Source organism: Vulpes vulpes, chromosome 10 (genome assembly GCF_048418805.1).
Source record: "Vulpes vulpes isolate BD-2025 chromosome 10, VulVul3, whole genome shotgun sequence".
Taxonomy (NCBI): Eukaryota; Metazoa; Chordata; class Mammalia; order Carnivora; family Canidae; genus Vulpes; species Vulpes vulpes.
In genome coordinates, this window is record NC_132789.1 from 29,053,929 (window position 1) to 29,075,173 (window position 21,245).

At 46.5% G+C, this 21,245-nt stretch overlaps 1 protein-coding gene across 1 annotated transcript; it reads right to left on the bottom strand.

Annotated features, from left to right (window-relative positions):
* Positions 1 to 19,450: 19,450 nt before the first annotated feature.
* On the bottom strand, positions 19,451 to 19,994 carry VPREB1 (V-set pre-B cell surrogate light chain 1). The gene is made up of 2 exons (XM_025982716.2): positions 19,949 to 19,994; positions 19,451 to 19,857 (listed from the first exon to the last, which is right to left on the bottom strand). Exons 1-2 carry the CDS (start codon positions 19,992 to 19,994, stop codon positions 19,451 to 19,453), a joined length of 453 nt encoding a protein of 150 aa, XP_025838501.2.
* Positions 19,995 to 21,245: the final 1,251 nt, after the last annotated feature.

Here is a 21,245-nt window from a genome sequence, read left to right on the forward strand (position 1 = left end):
ACAGCACATATGGAGGGTGGCTGTGATGATCCCATTTCTTATTGCTATTGTTAGTGTTTTCCCCACCTGGTCCGTCTGGTGTGGCTGAGGAAAAATCACCGGCTATCAAAAAATAAATGAAACCCTACTTATATATCACCTGTCACTTTTCAACGTTTGTGTTGTAACTCAGAGGGTTGTGACAGCGGTTCAGTGGGTCGCAACTAGCATTTTGCAAAAGCGGGGTAGCCTAGAGCAGACAGGAGAAAGGAGAGCGTCCTGTGCAAGGGGCAGGTTGGTGACGGTTCATGGGATTTTGCTTCAGTTATTGAAATACATAGATGTGCTTGGATGACAATGGGACACGCCTTTCTTACTGTGAGTTTTGATGGGAAAACTTGGGGAAAATGCGATCTAGCAGCACACTTCTGCGCACCAGCAGAAGCTAGTTGTCAAATCCACCCTGCCCTTCACGGTTACTGACCTGGAGTTCATGTTTGAAACCACCCTTTGTTTTAGGCCCTCTGTATCCCAGTGTGTCCTGGAGCTGTGGTCCTGGTAGTCCTGGTGGCTCATCAGGCAGGGGACAGGGGCAGCCCTTGGGAGGCCCCTGATTCAGTCCAGCTTTTCCTATTGTAATGCTTGGCCCACTGCTGCCTCTGACCCCGGGCTTCCTGCACCTTTGGAGCTGGGCCAGGGTCTGTCTCAGGGGTCCAAGTGGAAGGTGTCCCCCGCCCCCAGGTCCCCATGTGGGTGTGACACTCACCCCCTGCCCCGGGTTCAGAAGCTATGGCTTCACCTGGGATAGGCCCCAGTCTCAGGGAGAAGGAGGGGCTGTACTGAAGCTCAGTGACCCTAGCTGCCCTGCCACAGCCTGTGGGCAGCCGCTGCCACAGACTACATCCTCCCGTGGTGGCCAAGTTTGAAAATCCAGGTGTGACTGCATCCTGGGGACTCTTGAGGACTGGGCTGGGCTTTCTCAGCTGGTGCAGTGGCAGCTCTGGCCTACCCAGGTCTGCCCCCACCCCTTCCCTGGACTGGATCCAGGCATTCCAGGTATTTAAGCCTTGCTTGAAACAGACTCACAGGAGACAAAGCCAGTCCTGCTCACGCACCTGTCCTGGCCATTTTAATGGACAAAGGACGGCCACCAGTGATGTCAAATGCCTGTCTGTTTCCCCACCCAGCAAAGCTCAGAGAGGTAGTTCACGGGTCCAGGAAACTAAGAGGGCAGCGACAGCCTGGCTCCAGGGAGAGGACTTTGGGTCCTGCTGGGTGAGGTTGAACCAGATGACGAGGCCTAAGGACTTGCTTTCTCGGACTTCGATATGTGAAGAATGCCAGGGACCTTGTGAAAATGTGGACTCACATCCAGCAGGTCTGGGGTGGCCCTGGAAATGTGGCTTTTTATTTTTTATTTTTATTTCATTTACAGGCTTCCAGGTGGTGGGGTGGGGGCGGCGGCCAGCCCTGGGGCCACACTTGGAGTAACAAGATGGGACTCTGTACCGCTGGCAGCCTTGTTGAATGGTGCTTGCGCTTGCCCAATAGGTGTTGGAAGTCAGTGGTGGTCACCTGTGGCCAGTGGGGGGACTCTGGGGGACAGATCTGACGTCTGTTGAGCTGAAGCGGAGAACGATCTGGATGGTCGGAGGACAGAATATTGGGAAGCCGATGCCTCTTGGTGTGCTCGTCTACTGAGATGGCAGGAAATGAGAAGTCAGTGCTCATTTGAGAGGTATTTCCACACTTCCCAGTTGGAACGTAGGCCCTGAGTGGAGGGAAGGGCTGTGGTTGGCCTGTAAGGACAATCACCCTTCCAGCTCCATCGTTTCAGCTGCATTCCAGAGAGTCCAGCTAGAACCCCTGCTCACCCACTTCGGGCATCCAGACCGTGATGCCTTAGCCCTGTGGTGAGGGGGGAAGCCTCAGGGAGCCGGGACAAGAGGCTTGCAGAGGACTGTAGTATTTTCCTTAAATTTTAACTCTTTTTCATATTTTTCATTTTGAGTGAGTGATGTTAAGGTACACTAACGTCATCCTGAACTTATCCTTTTTTTTCTTTCCTTTGGGAGGGTGAACTATTTGCCTCCCGTGCCCTCCCCCACTCTTGATCTGATCCCAAGTATCAGAACCCATATTCAGGATTTGTTCAGATTCCTCCATTCAGTAATAGTGGTTGGAGACTCTGATACTCCAGTTTGGTTCTTTCTTTCTTTTTTCTTATCTGGCTGTTTATCGAAAGTTTTCATTCTGGATTCATTGGTGATCTTTTGTTTTGTTAATTTTACTAAATTTTTAAGTTTTAATTCCAGTGCATAGCATACAGTGTTATATTAGTCTCAGCTTCCAATACTCCACTTTCAATAGTACATGGGAAAACTAGAAAGAAGATCAACAAGGAAATAGAGGATCTGAACAATGTTGTAAGCCAACAAAAGGCAGTAGACATTTCTGGAACAGTCCATCCACCCAACAATAGTGGTGCACACATTCTTCTCAAGTGCATATGGACCATTCCCCAAAATAGACTCTGTGGCAGGTGATAAAACAAGTCTTACTAAATTTAAAAGGATTGAAATAATACAAAGTATATTCTCTAACCACAAAGGACTGAAATAAAAAAGCAATCATAATGGGCACCTGGGCGGCTCAGCCAGTTAAGCATCTGCCTTTGGCTCAGGTCATGATCCCAGGGTCCTGGGATAGAGCCCCATGTCAGGTCCCTGCTCAGCAGGGAGCCTGTTTCTTCCTCTCCCTCTGCCCCTCCCCCCGCTTGTGCTCTCTCTCAAATAAATAAATAAATAAAATCTTAGGGAAAAAAAGGAAACAATTATAGAAGCAAATTTGAGGAATTCACAAATATGTGGAAATTGGACATGCTCCTAAATAGTCAATGGGGCAAAAGAAGAAATCACAAAAGAAATTAGAAAATATTTAAGATGAATAGAAATAAAAACACCATACCAAAACTTGTGGGCAATGATGCCTTGGATATTATACCAAAGGCACAGATAACAAAAGATAGACAAATCAGACTACATCAAATGTAAAACTTATATGAGTCAAAAGACACAATTGCAAGTGAAAAGGCAATACACAGAATGGAAGAAAATATTTGCAAATCAAATATATGATACAGGATTCGTATCCAGAATGTAGAAAGAACTTTGACAACTCAAAATAAAAAACCCAACCCGGGGGCGCCTGAGTGGCACAGTTGGTTGAGCATCCGACTCTTGATTCTGCTCAGTTCATGATCTCAGGGTCCTGGGATCAAGCCTCGTGTGGGGCTCTGCACTCAGTGGGGAGTTTGCTTGAGAGTCTCTCTCTCTCTCTCTGCCCCTCCCTCCACTCATGCACATGCTCTCGCTCTCTCTAAAATAAATTAATAAAATTTACTTAAAAAAAAAACCTAACCCATTTAAAAAGTGAGTTAAGGACTTAAACAGCCATTTCCCCAAAGATATACAAATTACAAACTCCTACATGAAAAAAAATGTTCAAAATCACTCACTATTAGTGAAAAAAAAAACCAAAACCATAATGAGAAGCCACTTCACACCCACTGTGATGATTATTATTAAAAGAACAGAAAAACACAAATGTGGGTGACAATGTGGAGAAATCAGAACTCTCTTGCACTTGTTGGGAAGGTAAAATGGTGCAGCTGCTCTGGAACACGGTATGGAGGATCCTCAAAAAAAATTAAAAATAGATTTACCATATAATCAAGTAACCCTGGGATCCCTGGGTGGCGCAGTGGTTTGGCGCCTGCCTTTGGCCCAGGGCGTGATCCTGGAGACCCGGGATCAAATCCCACATCGGGCTCCCGGTGCATGGAGCCTGTTTCTCCTCTGCCTATGTCTTTGCCTCTCTCTCTCTCTCTCTGTGACTATCATAAATAAATAAAAATTAAAAAAAAAAAAAAGTAACCCCACTTCTGGGTGTATAACCAAAAGAATGGAAACTAAGATCTCAAGGACATATGTGTACACTTATGTTTATAGCTACAGTATTTTCAATAGTCAAAAGGTAGAAATAACCGAAGTGTCCATCGACATATGAATAAACAATGGGGCATTATTCAGCTGTAAAAAGGTAAGAAACCCTGACACCTGCTACAACATAGACAGACCTTGAGAACATTATGCTAATGAGGCAAGCCAGACACAAAAGGACAAATGCAACTCCCGTATTTAAGGTCCCTAGAATAGGCAAATCCATAGAGACAGAGTAGAATCAAAGCTGCCAGGGGCTGGGGAGGGGGAACAAAGAGTTGTTGTCAGATGGGGTCAGAGTTTCAGTCTGGGAAAGTGAAAACATTCTGGAGATGGATGGTGTCAACAGCTGCACAATAGTGTGAATGTGCTTAATGCCACTGAAATGTTCACTTTTTTTTTTTTTAAGATTTATTCATGAGACACAGAAAGAGAGAAAGAGGCAGAGACATAGGCAGAGGGAGAAGCAGGCTCTACGCAGGGAGCCCAACGCGGGACTCGATCCTGGGACTCTAGGATCACGCCCTGGGCCGAAGGCAGGTGCTCAACCGCTGAGCCACCCAGGGATCCCCTGAAATGTTCACTTTTAAAAATGATTAAAATTGTAGATTTTATTCCACATGTATTTTACCACAGTAAAAAATATTTAAGAATACTTAAGAAATTACATTTAACTGCACAAGAGTATTTACTTTCTACTCTGTCCTAGATTTACCATCGCCTGATTGAGAATGGAGACATCCTCCGAAGATGGCTGCTAGATGCCTCCATTCATTTTGTTTCTTTTTTAAAGATTTCATTTATTTTATTTATTCATGAGAGAGAGAGAGAGAGAGGCAGAGGGAGAAGCAGGCTCCATGCAGGGAGCCCGATGTGGGACTTGATCCCGGGGTTTCCAGGATCAGATGCCTCCATTAGTATAAGAGAAAGAGCAAAGGAAAGCATGATGGTTCATTTTATGTGTCAACTTCCCTGGGCCCAGATATCAGATTTCAACATTTTTTCTGGATGTGTCTATGTGTCTATGAAAAATGTTTCTTTCTTTCTTTTTTTTTTTTTTAGGATTTTATTTATTTATGAGAGACACATAGAAATAGGCAGAAACACAGGCAAAGGGAGAAGCAGGCTCCCTGCCAGGAGCCCACCCCTTGATCCTAGGACCTTGGGATCCTGACTTGAGCCAAAGGCACACGCTCAACCACTGAGCCACCCAGGCATGCCTATGAAGGTGTTTCTTAAAGAGGTTAGCATATGAATTGGTAGGCTGAGTAAAGCAGATGGCCAGTGTCCACGTCTTGTCCTCCTTGTGGGTGGGCAATGTGAATGGCGTGAATGTGAGGGCCTGAATAGAACAAAAGGCAGAATAATGTTGGAACTGCTGTCCCCCATCATGCCTGCTTGAGCTGGGACATTGATCTTCCTCTGCCCTGGGTGCTCCTAGTCCCCAAGCCTTCAGATTTGGACTAGAATCTACACCATCCCCCTCCCACCCAATCCAGCTCTTGGGCCTTCGAACTACACGACCAGTCTGTGGGGCTTCCAGCCTGCAGATAGCAGATGGTAGGACTTCTCAGCCTCCATGATCATATGAGCCAATACCTTATAATAAATCTCTAGATATTGCTCTGTCTGTCTATCCAACCGTCTCTATCTCCTATTGGTTTTGTTTTTCTGGAGAATACTGAGTAATATAAAGGTCAAGGTCAAGAAGAACATAAGAGTCAGGGATGGGATAAAATTTCGTCTGGATGCAATTTTCCATTAATAATTGTAAAGTATAAAAGAAGATCTATAATTTCACTATCTAAATTTTCCACCTGTACATATGAAAATCCACCATAAACAAATTTTATGGCTGAGTTGAGGCACACAGAGAATATAATTTAATATTAAGAGGGGAGGGAGAAGGATCTGGGGGTATTTCCAAGAGACAGGAAGGAAGGAGGGCTGGGGCATCAGGCTGAGCATGTGAAGATGATGACATGGAAGATAAGAAGAGGAGAGACTCAGGGGATGGCCCAGATGTCTCAGCCCCAGGAGCTGGAGCCGTAGTTGCTCACTAGGCTCCTGTGTGTCCAGCCAGAAGGTCAGCCCCTGGGAAGTGGGGCTGGTTGTTTTGGATGAGTGCTACAGTTTGAAGTGATGGTCACTTATTCACTCAAAATGTGAATGCCAGGCATTGTTTCCAGAAGCTTAAGATAAGCAGACCAAACCAAGGTGCAGGCCTTTCCTTTGTCCTGTCCTGTGCCTCACCACTGCACCCTCCACTCCCTTGAAGGAGCCTTTCTGAGCTCCTGCCTTGACTTGCTCAACTCTGTAGGGGTCTGTGCTCCCTTTAATCCTCACCTGTGGTGGCCCTGAGACAGCTCTTTCAGGCCGAGCTTGAGCTGACTCCCCCAGAGGCTGCCTGGGGTCAGAGGAGTGGCTCTAGGGGACCCACAGTGACCAGGGTAGAGTCAGCAAGACCAGCCCTAGTCAGCAGACCAAGCCCTAGGCCGTCACTCCCGGCCCTCCCAGCACTACTGGGAAGATGAGACGCCAGCTTACTGCCTACCCAGAGGCCCTGAATAGAGGTCAACCATGGCCAAGCCTTGGTTTGACTTGTAAATAACCCAAAACACAATACCCAAGGGAAAGCCTTAGAAAAAGACATCTGTGTTACGGTGGGAAGTAAGATTTCTCCAAGATACAGAGGCTGAGCAAAGCTCTTAAAAATATTTATATCAGAAACCACTAGAACACACAAGCCTGACACATGCATGTTGTGTAGGGAGGTATCTCAGGTTGTGCCGACCCCTCTGTCTGATGCCTGCCCTTTCTTGCACCCCAGAGGTTCTCTCCTAGGTTTGACAACCACCTGATTCATATAGGTAGTACCTTCAACCGAAGCACAATCTCTATTTTATTTTTTAAAGATTTATTTATTCATTCATGAGAGATACAGAGAGAGAGAGAGAGACTGAGACAGGCAGGGGGAGAAGTGGGCTCCTTACAGGAGCCCAATGTGGGACTTGATCCCCAGACTTGGGATCACACCCTGAGCCGAAGCCAGATGCTCAGATGCTGAGCACCCAGGCATCCCACAATCTCAATTTTAAAAAGAAATGGAATTTGAGCGTTAAAAATAAAACCAACCAAATCAAATTCCCTTGTGGCAACCTTCCCATTCATTCAGGGAAAAGGCCAAAATCTTTAAAATGGCTTCTGAGCCTTCAGCCTGCCCCTCGGGCACTTCGTTCCTCCCATTCCCAGTACTCCTGATCTGGCTGTCCGGAGAACATTCACAGAACATCCAGAGTGCCCTTCTACCCGAGATCACCTGCACCGGATGCCCCCACTGCCGGGTTTGGTCGACCCCTTGCTTGCCTGGCTCACACCCTCCCCCCCAGCAGCTACCGCTAAGGTGTCACCCCCAGAAAGGCCTGTCCTGCCCCTGACCAGGACAGCACTCCCACAACCTTCTGTCCCAACCTTATGGTTGAGGTATTTGCTTAGTTGTTCAGATTTTGTCTCCTTCCACCAAAATGTGAGATTCCCGAGGGAAGAAGTACTGCTTACTGTGTCCCCAGTGCTGGATGTGCCTATCGGCTGACACCCCCTCAATGTTTGTTAAATGAAGAAATAAAGTTCTTGTCCATCCATTAAGGGAAAATAAAGGGGTGGGGGCTGGCCAAGATGGATGAAGGTGGTCAAAAGGTACAAACTTCCAGTCATAAGAGTAAGAAATCCTGGGGATGTAACATACAACATGGGAACTCTAGTTAACAATAGTGTATTATATATATTTGAAAGTTAAGAGAGTAGATCTTAAAAGTTCTCATCACAAGCAAAAGAACTGTAACTATGTGTGGTGATGGTAGTTAACCAAACTTAGAGTGGTAATTATTTTGCAATAGGTACATATAATCATATTCCACACCTAAAATGAGTGTTATATGTCAATTAGGTCTCAATTAAAAATACATTTTGATGTATGAAGTGCATCCAAAAAGAAGTGGGATGATATTTCAAATATTAAATGAAATTCAAGATTCCATTTATTAGGGGGTATTTATATTTTTCTGGATGTACAATCTTCTGGATTATAGATACATAGATGACTTTCCCTTTGCTGTGGTAATGTTTTGCCATTTAATTAAACTCTAAGAAGCTAATACAGTCTACTCTTCTTAAAAGCAAAAATAACTTGGAGATTTAAGTATTATTTACCTGAGCCGATGAGAGGCGCACATTAGATTGAACATCAATGATGTATTTGCTTGTTGTCTGAACAAATAAGAGCCGGAAAGACTCACCAATCCCTTAAAAAGTGAAATTTGAAGCACAATCTAAACATGTATTTAAATCTTTTGTTTTTAAGCCTTACCAGAACTTGCTACATTAAGAAAAAAATACAACTACCTATCTTCTCTGTATGCAAAGATATATTTCAGATATATTAAATAGCTAGAAGCAAAGCAAAACAGAAAAAAAGTGCGTTAATTTTTTTTTATTAAGTTAGCTCTACACCACTGTGGGGCTTGAACTCGGGACCCAACATCAAGAGCCACAGGCTCCACCGACTGAGCCAGCCAGGCGCCCCAAGTTAGAGCATTACTAAACCTAGACTTAGGAAGGGTTATGTAACTGGACAAAGCAGCCAAGAAAGAAAAGATGGGAACGTTAGGCTCCTAGAAATCCATGTTGGCCATCCCGTCTCCCAGAGCAGCGTAGGAGGCTCCAGGACTCTAATCACTGTCTTTCCTCCCTGCGTCTATGCTGGGGTCTTGCATCTAAGAAACCCCTGGGGAAAATAATGAAATTTGAACTGTGGCCAGCAGGGGGCGCAGTAGGCTTGTCCCAGGTTGTCCGCACGCTCCGGGGACGGCTTCAGGCTCACTGATGGGGACTCCGTGGCAAAGTCTGCTGCACCTGAACTTGGACACTGACTGCCCCAGCAGCTGCTTCCTGCCTGCCCCGTCTTGGGGAAAACAAGCCCCAACCATCCCAGGCTCGCAGATCAGCGCTGAGTTTGAAGGGGGCTCCTCTGCTGCCCCCCCCTCCTCGCCCTTCAGCTGTGGCCACCACCTAAGTGCAAACAAACCAGACCATCACTGTGGGCAGTGTTCACATTCTTTGCCGTGTTATTTTCCCATTTCTGTTGACTTGCGTCTATGCTCCATGATCTTAAGAACCATTAACCAAAATAAATGCATTATCAGGTTTCTCTAGAGCAGCTTTCTCCTCCTCAGTCCCTTTGGTGGCTTTGTACTGTTTTGAGCTCAGGTAAACCACATTAACAGGATTCTCTTCCCTGTATGGCCTGGCTAGGGTGAAGCGCGGGGAACATTTTTTTTTTTTTAAGGTTAAACAAAATTTTATTTTATTTTTTAAATTTTTTTTTAAGATTTTATTTATTTATTCATAGAGGCACAGAGAGAGAATGAGAGGCAGAGACACAGGCAGAGGGAGAAGCAGGCTCCATGCAGAGAGCCCGATGTGGGACTCGATCCAGGGTCTCCAGGATCACGCCCCGGGCTGCAGGCGGCACTAAACTGCTGCGCCACCGGGGCTGCCCTTTTTTTTAATTTTTAATTTTATTATTTTTTTTTATCGGAGTTCAATTTGCCAACATAGAGCATAACACCCAGTGCTCATCCCATCAAGTGCCCCTCTCAGTGCCCATCACCCAGTCACCCCCACCCCCCACCCACCTCCCTTTCCACCATCCCTTGTTCATTTCCCAGAGTTAGGAGTCTCTCCTGTTCTGTCTCCCTTTCTGATATTTCCCACTCATTTTTTCTCCTTTCGCGGGGAACATTTATGTAAGACCTGGAAGTTGAATGTGATGCTGTGAATCTGTCCCCCTGCCAGCAGTTTCCATTGGTCACTGCCAGCACCAAGGTTAATGTGGGCGAGGAGATGAGTGTCCGGTTGTCCGTGTTGGGGTCCACAGCTGGCTTTCCTTCCCAACCTGAAGATCTAGATGACCTAGAGCGAGCACAGGCTCAACACGAGAAGAGAGGCAGTAGCCTGCAAAGGTGGCTCCACTGGCTCACACCATAGCATAAGGTGTCATAATAATCCCTTGTTCTGCATGCCTCACAGTGATTCTGCTTCTCTAGTCAACCCTGACTGACACGCACCTAGACCAGGACCCTCAGTCTACACATCAGGACTTTCATCTCCTTACATCTTTCAAATTAACATATTCCCCTTGGTTTCCACTGCTAGTACCTTCATTCAGCCTCTGGATACTGTAGTGGATCCCATCAGGGACCTGCTTGTATCCCCTCAACACTTGCATTTCTGTTTGACTTTTAGTTGCTATCACCCAGGTACCTCTGGCCACCAGCACCCTCTGGGCCAGTGTACAGGGGAGGACAGGGGTGCAAGAAATTAGCTCCTCCCAGGAGCAGCTCTCATCCAATGACCAATGAGAGTTGATACACAGACACCTCAGCTCTCTTCCCCTTCCACAGTGATATTCTGAGGCGTGTGTTCTAGAAAGTTTCCCAGATCTCCCCAGTGAGGTCAAACTCCCATTGCCCAAGAGTGGTAACTAGTTTTCCTGCCATCCTTTTCTTCCTTGTCTACGTTTTGTAGGATCGCCTTCTAAGTAAACTACTTGCACTTGATTCAGGATCTGATTCCTGCAAAACCCTAAGTAGCTGGTCCTGTGATAGGTCATCATAGGAAGCCCATCTTCAGAGAATACAGAATTGAATAGGTCACCAGCCAAATAGATGTAAGGACCTTATTAGGGACCCTAAGGCTGGGTTCCCCAAGTAGTAAGATATTTATCAAACAAGACCCTCACATGTGGTAAGGGTTGCACTGACTAATGCAAGGTTCAGATGGAAAGGGTTCAGATGGAAAGGGTTGCATTGACTAATGTAATATCTCCAACATTTCAGGAATAGGGAAGAAATGGTCATTGTAAAACTGTGGGGTGGGTTAGTTGTTGCTAAATGCCAGCAGAGCACTAGGAGAAAATGGTGGGCACAGGACAGCCAACAGATGTGGGAGCCAGATGGCTTCTATGGCAGTGCTTAGAGAACTTTGTAACCTGTGGCCAGAGGGAAGACCAAGATCTGTGGCTGGAGTGTAATGGAAAAACAAGGCGACAGATACTACAACCCCGGTATCTCTGACTCCAAAGTCAGGCTGTGACAGGGAAGGCATGGGACCTGCGACTTGGCATGGGCATGTCTAGCTGAATGCACTTGAGAACTTATAACTCCGATTCCCTAAAACTCTGGGCCAAGGGGCTTCTTCCTTCCTATAGGTCTGGAGCTTCCAGCTTCACCTGGAGACATTGCAGAGACCACACCCAAAGGCTGGTTCAGGATTATGCATGCCTTACTCAAGAAATGTCCCAGATCCCATCATTTCTTTTGGACTAATAACCAATTTTAAGTATCAAAGTGGCCTGACTAATGGCTATTGTCTCTGGATGACAGGAAGGATAACTAAAAAGACCTAGGCAGTCATGCCTAGACGTGTCTTGAGGTGTTGGATCAAGAAGAGGATAAAAGGCTGGATGGGGAGAATTTATCAATCCTGGTGCAGTCCCCCCATGATTCAGACCAACTTAGAGTTGGTCCTGATGGGATAGTATCTGATATTTGGATAAATGGGATCCCAGTGTCAAAAAGATGGGGATGCTGGAACAGAGTCAAAATGGTGAGAAAGAAGTGTTCATGCTACAATGGATTTAGTACAAAGGACTAGAGAAACACCAGTGGACTATTTTCCAGGTGGCTCAGATGACAGTCCCTTCATGAAATGAAGCTAATGGAAGGCGCTGCCCCTCTGGAGACGCTCAGTGGTGGCTATGTATCCTCCACAGGCAGGCGCTCATGATGGGGATGCTGCATGGAATTGGACGAGTCTATATGAATGAGTATGGCAGGAGTCCCAGTGGCAGCACGAAGCCACAGAGACCAGGTGGAGGTACTTCCCATGAAGGCAGTGTGGTGGCCTCATGCGAGTGCCCCTCTTGAACTTCCTTCCAGAGCACCTGGCAGGAGGGCTGAGAGAAGACAATTAAATGACCGCCCTCAGTTGCTTCATCCAGCTGCTCCCATGGCTTTACTGACTGGGTTACAAGTGATGGACCACTCCTACCCACATGGACACCCCTAATGGGCAACTTTTGCTTGTGGACTCTCCATCCCTGTGGATGAGATTTTCCTAGAACTTCAACTTGAGACCTTTCTTACCAATCCTTCTTTCTCTTTCTCCTTTCCTAGGTCTCAGACCAGTAGTATGATCTGAAGGCTGTCCCCACTGATTCCCACTCCTTTCCCCTTACAGCTATTTGCTCTAAAACCTCTTATGCATATCTAATTCCATTTGGTGTTTAATTCTCAGAAGATTCAAACTGACACAGGAAGAAAGGTTGAAATGGCAACAAAGAGACTCTGGTCCACAGGGACATGTGGAAATGATTAATAGGCCATGGTGCACCTACGTGTCAGATGTAGGGGCAGTCACATATGGCTTGACTAATGATCGCAGGTGGATGAGCCACACCAATGATCCAGCCATACCAATGGAGAGTCGCGAACCCTTCCCAGTTTTGAGATATAAGCTGTTCCCAGATCCAGAACAAATCAATAGGAAAACTAGGTGTACCTGAGGGAGGACCTTGCAATATTTCATAAATCCTTCCCCAAGAGGATCCTCCCATTATTTACCCAAATAACTGCACCAGGAAATGGGAATATCCAGACACTTTTGAGGGCTGTTGACACAACTTCTGAGGTGACACGGAAGGCAGGTCAACAAAATGCCATCCTATTTATTTGCAGGAAACTACAATACAGAGGATTGGTGATTAACAGATTCCTCCCCAGTGTCAGTTTCACACTGTGTCCAGTGGATCTGCAAAACTGGCTGGTGATCATTTCCTGTTTCTAGACATATAGTTGATATGGACATACTTGGCTAGTAGAATCCTCATGTTCACTCATGACCTGTGGAGTAGGAGACATTATGATGGAAAAGGCCAAATGCAAGCTCCTCAAATCATGCCCCACCCTCACAAAGCCACTATAGGTCATCAAAAGCCAATATGGAGTCACCCAGGTGGCTCAGTCAGTTGGGTGTCTGACTCTTGGTTCCGGCTTGGGTCGTGATGTTGGGGTTGTGGGGTTGAGCCCGGTGTAGGGCTCTGGACTTGGTGCAGAGACCATTTGAGATTCTCTGCCTCTCCCTCTCCATTTACCTTCCCCCTGCTCTCTGTCTCTCTCTGTCTCTCAAATAAACAAATAAAAATAAAATCTTTCTCAAAACAAATAACAATAACAACAACAACAAAAACTAATATGGCGCCCTAAGTAGAATGGCAGAATGGATTCCCACCCCCAAAACTTGAAGTAGATGCAGTGATCCCCATCTTTTATATCACTCATCTGGTCCCTGAAAATTCTACTTAGATCAGGGCTGACAATGGTGGTAAACTTAATCAAGCGGCAGCCCTAAATTGTTCCAGATGTGGTATTATTACTAGGGCAGCTCAACGTAGCACTTACTGTGTGAATTTTTTTTTCACATCTGGTGTACTGAGATGTAATTTAGATATATGAAAATGCATCTTATTTAGTGTACAGTTCGGAGTTTGAACAAATGCATTCAGTCTTGTAGCCACCACTGCAATCAAAATATAGAATAGTTCCATCACCCTTAGGAACACATCATGCTCCTTTGTCACCACCCCCATCCCTCCACCTGCAACCCCTAACAGCCAACTGGTCTCTCTTTCTTTTAAACCCTATAATTTTGCATTTTTAGAGGGTCATGTAAATGCAATCATACAACATGTAGCCTTTTTGAAATTGTCTTCTTTCACGGTCCCTACTGCGACAATCCATGTCTTGCATGCGTCAGTGGTCATTCAGTCCTTTATGTGGCAGTTATTATTCCATTGTATGAATGTTCTAGTTCGTTTGTCCATTCACCAATTGGAGGACAATTCGGTTAGCAGTTTTTGGTGATTATGAATAAAGCCACTATAAACATTTGTGTGAAAATATGTCTTCATTTCCCTTGGGTAAATGCCTAAGAGCGAGTTTGTTGAGCGGTAAGTAAATGTAACGTTTAACTTTATATGAAACTGCCAAACTGTTTTCCAAAATAACTATCATCATGCAATGCCTTTAGTAATGTGTGAATGTTCTAGTTGCTCCACGTCCTTTTAAGCACTTCGCATTGTTAGATTTTTTATTTTAGCTGTTCTAATGGATGTGTTGTGTTATCTTGTTGTGGTTTTAATTTGTGGGTTTCTGTTTTGTTTTTAAAAGATTTTATTAAAAAAAGATTTTATTTATTTATTTGAGAGAGAGAGAGAGAGCAAGAGCAGGGGGGAAGGGCAGAGGGAGAGGGAGAAGCGGACTCCCTGCTGAGCAGGGTGCCTGATGCTGGGTTCCATCCCAGGATCCTGAGATCGTGACCTGAGCCGAAGGCAGATGCTTAACCAACTGAGCAACCCTGGAGCCCCTGTTTTGTGTTATTTTAACTGGGCTCCACACCCTACAGGGAACCCAACATGAGGCTTGAACTCACGATCCTGAGATCAAGACCTAAGTTGAGATCCAGAGTCAGACACTTAACTGAATGAGCCAGCCAGGTACCTCTAATTTGTGGTTTTAATTATCTAATGATTTATGATATTGAGCATCTTTTTATGTATTTGTTTGCCTTCTCTATGTCTTCTTTTTTTTTTAATTTTTTTAAATTTTTTTTAATTTTTTATTTATTTATGATAGTCACAGAGAGAGGGAGAGAGAGAGGCAGAGACATAGGCAGAGGGAGAAGCAGGCTCCATGCACTGGGAGCCCGACGTGGGATTCGATCCCGGGTCTCCAGGATCGCGCCCTGGGCCAAAGGCAGGCGCTAAACCACTGCGCCACCCAGGGATCCCTCTCTATGTCTTCTTAATGAAGTATCTATTCAAAACTTTTCTCGTATTAAAACTGAATGGATTGTTTTCTTATTAATGGGTTTTGAGACTTCCTTATATAGTCTAGATACAAGCCCTTTATCAGGCATGTATTTTGCAAATAGTTTCTCCCAGTCTGTGTATTTGAATTTTTTAAAAGATAATTTATTCATTTATTTGAGAGAGAGTAAGCATAAATGGGGGGGGGCAGAGGGAGAGAAAGAAGCAGACTCCTTGCTGAGCAGGGAGCACAATGTGGGGCTCCATCCCGAGACCCTAAGATCATGTCCCGAGCAAAAGAATGATTTTTCTCATCACAGGGGTCTTTATCCGTATGAGACCCATTTCTCCATTCAGTGTGTTCTAAATCATCATCCCTTTGAGAAGTAGTTGGAATGAAAATTTGCCCACATTTTTTAAATACGGAAAACAAAATTAAGTCTACTGTTTTTGACACATCCACACGTTCCTGATTGGAGACCAATCTAAATGGGCTTGTACTGATCAAAGACAGAAAAACTTCTAATAACTGCAGTGGATTTAAACCCCTCAAATGTGCTTAAACCCATGGGTGTATCACACACTAACAAATCAAAGTTGGATGAAGCTGGCACACGGACTTGTTATTTTGATAGGTGGTAAATAAAAGAACAAAGATGAAACATTTATCTTGCCTTTACCATATACATAGTTGCTCAGGGGACTAAATCACTGGTGAGGGGAAGTTTTCTTACCAACGTGAAGGAGGAATGCAGGAATGAGGGCATCCCCAGCTTGCATCCAGTAATGAATGAACAGATTTGGACATTGTGTTTACATCAACAAAAACACAACTTAGAGGGCAACCCGGGTGGCTCAGCGGTTTAGCACCACCTTCGGCCCAGGGCCTGATCCTGGGGACCTGGGATCGAGTCCCATGTTGGGCTCCCTGCATGGAGCCTGCTTCTCCCTCTGCCTGTGTCTCTGCCTCTCTCTCTCTGTCTCTCATGAATAAATAAATAAAATCTTTAAAAAAAAAAAACCCTCACAACTTAGAATGAAACACAAGGACTCCCCGTGTCCTAGAGGGTCTCTGCATGTGAATTCCATGCCTGCTTGTTATGTGGGGCCACCTTCCCCAGCTCATCCTGCCAAACCATGCTGGCCTTCTGTATGCTCCAAGAGCCCCTTGCATTTTTCACTCTGATTGGTGCACTCGATTCCCCCAAGACCCCTGAGTCTTCATCAGATTTTAAGGGTCTCAGGATCTAACTCAGGTCAAACTATTGGGGCCTCCATCTTCAGGACCACTGGTGCCATATCCAAGCCTATTGGGTCCTGTATTTCTGTGTCAAATTTGGAATTGGTGTCAAGTGTTTCTGCACACAGACCACAATTGTTAGTACCCCATGCTCTTGTTCCTTTCTTTTCTTTTTTCTTTTTCTTTTTTAAATTTTTATTTATTTTTATTTAAATTCAATTTGCCAACATATAGTGTAACACCCAGTGCTCATCCCATCAGGTGCCCTCCTCAGTGCCCATCACCCCACACTCTTGTTCTGTATCACAGCTGGGAGCGCTGAAGATGCTTGGTGGGTTGAGGGGGTGGGGGGCCCCATAGCTCTTTGCGGTACCAGGCACCAGATCCCAACAGTCTGGGAACCCCACCCTCTCTGACATCTCTCTCCTCTGTTACTGATTCAGGAAGTTCCCCAAATGTTGCCTTCCCTGTATTGGCCTATTTTGACCATTTCCTTCCCACACCACTCCCAGGTACTGTATATGATCACCAGCCTCACATGTGAGGCATTAGAGGTGTGTGTGTGTGAGAAAGAGAGAGAGACACAGACAGCTAGACAGAATGTTGCCAGTCATTGATGTGACTTAGTTTCCCTTCTTAGGGAATCACAAGATCCCAGCCATCTCAGAGATCCTAGAATGGCAGGGTCTTTGGAACTCAAGAATTCACTCAGTCATGCAATCAATTATTCATTCATCCATTCACTCAAGTCTGTCAGCACCTTGTGTATATCAGACACATTCACTAGTAGAACGGATCTTGCCCACCAAGAATTTGTGGATTAGTAAAGGAGAGAGACTTGCAAAGTAAATTTAGATCTGTGTGGTAGGCACTAAAGGAAAACAAAATGTTCACATATGGCAGGAAGCTGGTAACTTCATAAAGAGGTGAGGGAAATCTTGTGCAAGGAGTGAGATTTGAGATTATTGTGGAACTCTGGGTTGGGAAGCTGGCTGGAGGACACTGTAAAGGGACAGGATGTCCTGTCTGCAAATGAATGGCTTGGAAGAAAGGTTGGAGACAACCAAGAGAATGAAGTGTCAGATCAATTGTAGATGGCTTAATGCAGCAGAAACACTTAGAGGGGTGTGTAAGTCATGGGATTTGGGACCAAATCTGGACCAGACTCCAAAGGCTATGTTATGATAAGGAGTCTGAATTTTATCCTTTCAATCTGTACTGTCCTGCCCAAGCCATAGACAGCTGTTGATCACTCAGAATGGGCCTGGTCCAAATTGGGATGAGCCATGAGTGTAAAATACACACTGGAGTTTGAAGATTTTGTATGAAAGAAGAGTTTGAGACATATCATAGCTAATTTTTATATTGGTTGCATGCTGAAATGATAATATTTGGGATGTATTGGCGTAAATAAATTGCACTATTAAAAATAGTTTCATCTCTTTCTTCTTACCTTTTAAAAAATACAGACAACTGGGCAGCCCCGGTGGATTAGCGGTTTAGCGCCACCTTCAGCCCAGGGTATGATCCTGGAGACCAGGATCGAGTCCCACGTCAGGCTCCCAGCATGGAACCTGCTTCTCTCTCTATGTATCTCAAATAAATAAATAAATAAATAAATAAATAAATAGACTTACAAAAATTAAAAAAAATACAGCCAACAGAAAATTAAAAATTATAGATGTGGCTTGCATTTGTGACCTCAAAGGTGGGAGACAATCAAAGGTTAGAGAGGAGGAGTGCAGGCAAGGCTGGATTTAGGAGTAATGGAGAGGAGGATTGGAGGGTATAGACTGCAGCGGTGGGGACGGTCAAGGTGAGGAATGACCCAGGCTAAAGGAAAGGACTTGACAAAGAGGAAGGCCAGGCCTGGTACTGATGAGGAACAGTATAAGAAGTATAAGAAGAAGAACACAGTGCATTTGAGGTAGTAGAAGCACCTGGAACATGGTATGAGCTGAGAACATTGTTTTACGCATGTGGGGAAGGGCCAGTACTGACATGTGCCCAGCTCTCTGGGGGGAACCCCTTGGTAAGTGGACATTCTCAGCCAAGTTTGGGATCACAAGACAGATTGTTTGCCTGGCACCTCTCTGAGTATGAGGCATGTCCACCCTAGGTACCTACGTATGAGACCACTTTCTGCAGGACATGTCCTGACCTGCCACCCAGGGGTTCAGGGTGCTGCATGATAGGTCAGGGCTGCAGGCAGCACCCACTGTTTCCTCTTCACCCAGTAAGCTAATTGGCAAGGTCACGCTGCTCACTTCCAGGTTTTTCCATGGGTCCAGAGGTTTCCATGGAGTTATCAAGCAGGAGGAATTGAGATTGACCTTAATTGCCTGACCCAGCATGGCTCGATTGAACCCCAGTGGGAGGACTGTTCCTCGGGAGTAGAGGTTAGCAAGCTCTGGGGCATATCTGGTGTAGCCCTGTTTCTTTAAGTAAAGTTAAAGAGGAACACAGCCATGCCCATCTATATATGTATTCTCTGTGACCACTGGGACATTATAAGGACAGAACTGAGTAGTTGGGACAAAGATCATATGGCTTGGAAAGCCCAAATTATTTACTATTTGGCTTTTTATAGAAAATAGTTGCCAACTGCTGCCACTCTCTCGGGAAGAGGAATCCATGCATTTCTCTTGCTTAGATCAATGGTGTTTAATCAAGGTAATTTTGCCATCTGGGGGACATTTGGCAACGCTCGGAGACATTTTTGGTTGTCATAATTAGGGGCAGGAAGGCGCAAGTACTGGCATCTGCTGGGTAGTGGCTAGGGATGGCTCAACATCTAACAGCGCATGGGACAGCCCCACAACAAAGAACCGGGTTCGAATGTCAGTAGTACCGAGGTAGTACTCAACCTACCACTAAGCACCCACTGTCCTCCCCAGAAGCTGATTTACCCTGTAACTCCTGCACAACACAGCATCCTGTCCTCAATAGGGATGTCCTTCAAGGTGCAGCCCCTGTGCCCAGCGTGACCCACCAGAGCAGGGGCTTGGGCAGACTGTGATGAGCCAGGCTCCTGGGACCTTCACCCTTTGTGGGTTTTGGGTGTGTTCCACTCCCTCGGACCTTTCCCAGAAGAGCTGGGGCCTCCTCAGTACAGCTCAGGACACCAGGCACACCAGACTCAGCAAGCCGACTTCCCAAAACACAAGCGACTTTAATGCCCCAATCTGGCCTCCGTTGGGGTCTAAACAGTGTTGCCAGACAAGAAGAAGGTGAGCCCCAAATCTTCTTTGAGCCCTTCCCTCCTCGCCCACACCCGCCCCTCCCTGAGGACACATGGCCTCTGTGTCACTTCAAGGCGAGTGTGTCCGGGGGAGCCTGGGACCCTGGGCCAGCAGCCTCCTTCTCTTCCCTCCTCATCTCCTTCTCCCTCTCCAAGCTCTGGGCCCCCACAGCACAGAAATATGTAGCCTCATCCTCAGGCTGCAGCTCCGAGATGCTCAAATACCCGGTGTTCTTGGCCACATCTTTGGATCCAGAGAAGCGAGGGGAGATCTTAAAGCCCTGGTGGTTGTCCAAGTGGGAGAAATATCTCAGCAAGAATCTGGGAGGCTGGCCGGGCTTCTGCTGGTACCAGAAGATGTTGTAAACGCTGACGTCGTGGTCCCTGCTCAAGGTGCAAGGCAGGTGGATTGTGGTTCCGAGGGACGAGGACATGGATGGTGGCTGGTTCAGCACCGGCTGGGAGCCACCACCTGGGGACACAGAAACATATGGGCATGGGGGGGGGCATGCAGAGGAAGGCCGGGGATGGGGCCGGGGTGGTGAACTCCGGGGTGTTCTCACCTATGCAGTGTGCCAGAAGTGCCAGCAGGACAGGGATCCAGGACATGGTGTGGACGTGCTGGGCTGTTAGCTTTGCGCTGGTTCTGGGGCCTTCTTGGGGCTGTGCCAGCACCCTCCTGTGCCCTCCCAGGGGTGGGGCCTTTGCATGCCTGCTTCCTGGCTGCCACCATCCTGAACTTTCTTGAGTTGGCGGTTGGGGAACGGTCCCATGGCAGCCTCTGTGGCTCTTGTCTTGGCCCCAGGGAAGTGTCTGGGGAGGATGCACCTGCTGCGAGCTCACGGGCCAGTGCCCAGGAGGCCGGCCTGCAAGGTGGGGTCTCTGAGGTAGGGGAACCTCAACGTCCTCCTAAGGGAGCTGAACCGCACAGTAACACAGTTCTTGTCCAGATTTACATGTCTGGTGAACCAGTAGAAACAATATATCCTCAGGGTGGTGAAAACCCCTGCTTTGTGCAGAGAAAATGCTGGGGCCCTGGGGTAAGGAGGATACTCTGTCCCCTTCCATGCTCCTGCCACTCCCTCCCACCAAACCCAGTCCTCTTCCCTCCTAGACTGGAGCAGCAGTGACTCACAGCTTCTGAGAAAGAAACACCAATAGGGACTTGGGGACCCCCCCATGTGGGGCCCAGGACAGGTGGGGGAAGAGGTAGAGAAGCCTTTGCCCCCATCAGGTCCCCCCAGGGCTTGGCCTCAGCCTTCCTAACCTCTCTCCTCTTCACAATAGTCTCCCCAGGGAATGCAATAATCCCCGGGGTCCTGCGCCCACTCCTTGGCCAGTCCCTGCACCTGCAGAGGTTCTGTGTGTCCCATCCCTGCCTCACCTGAGTTTGACCCCATCACCAAGCACTTCTAGAAGGCCTGAGGCCTGCTCTCTGCGTCCATGCTGCCCACAAAACTATGCAGGTTGTGCAGCTGGAGGCAGTCCGGATGCTCAGATAGAGACTTATGTCCCTATTAATCAAGGTTCTTCAGAGAAACAGAACCAATAGGACATATATAAAGGAAGAGATCTATTATGAGAAATCGCCTCAATCAGGTATGGAGATTGAGAAGTCCCAGGATGTGCTGTCTTCGAGTCGTAGACCGTGTGTGTGTGTGTTTGTGTGTGTGTGTGTAACACAGTGGGGTAATTCAGTCTGAGTCCAAAGGCTCAGGGGAGTTCAAAGAACCAGGGGAGCCCATAGTGTAAAACCCAGTCCAAGGACAGGAGAAGGCAAATGTCCCTGCTCAGGAGACAGACAGGAAGCAGAAAGGGACAAAGTCCTCTTCCTCCCCGTTGCTGTTCTATTCAGGCCTC

What these genes read in the sequence shown, in the direction of transcription:
- VPREB1 (XM_025982716.2), bottom strand. Translation starts at nt 19,994, where the DNA reads ATGTCCTGGATCCCTGTCCTGCTGGCACTTCTGGCACACTGCATAG. An exon ending in ACTTCTGGCACACTGCATAG is followed by an intron (nt 19,858 to 19,948) that starts GTGAGAACACCC and finishes CTGTGTCCCCAG; the next exon opens with GTGGTGGCTCCCAGCCGGTG.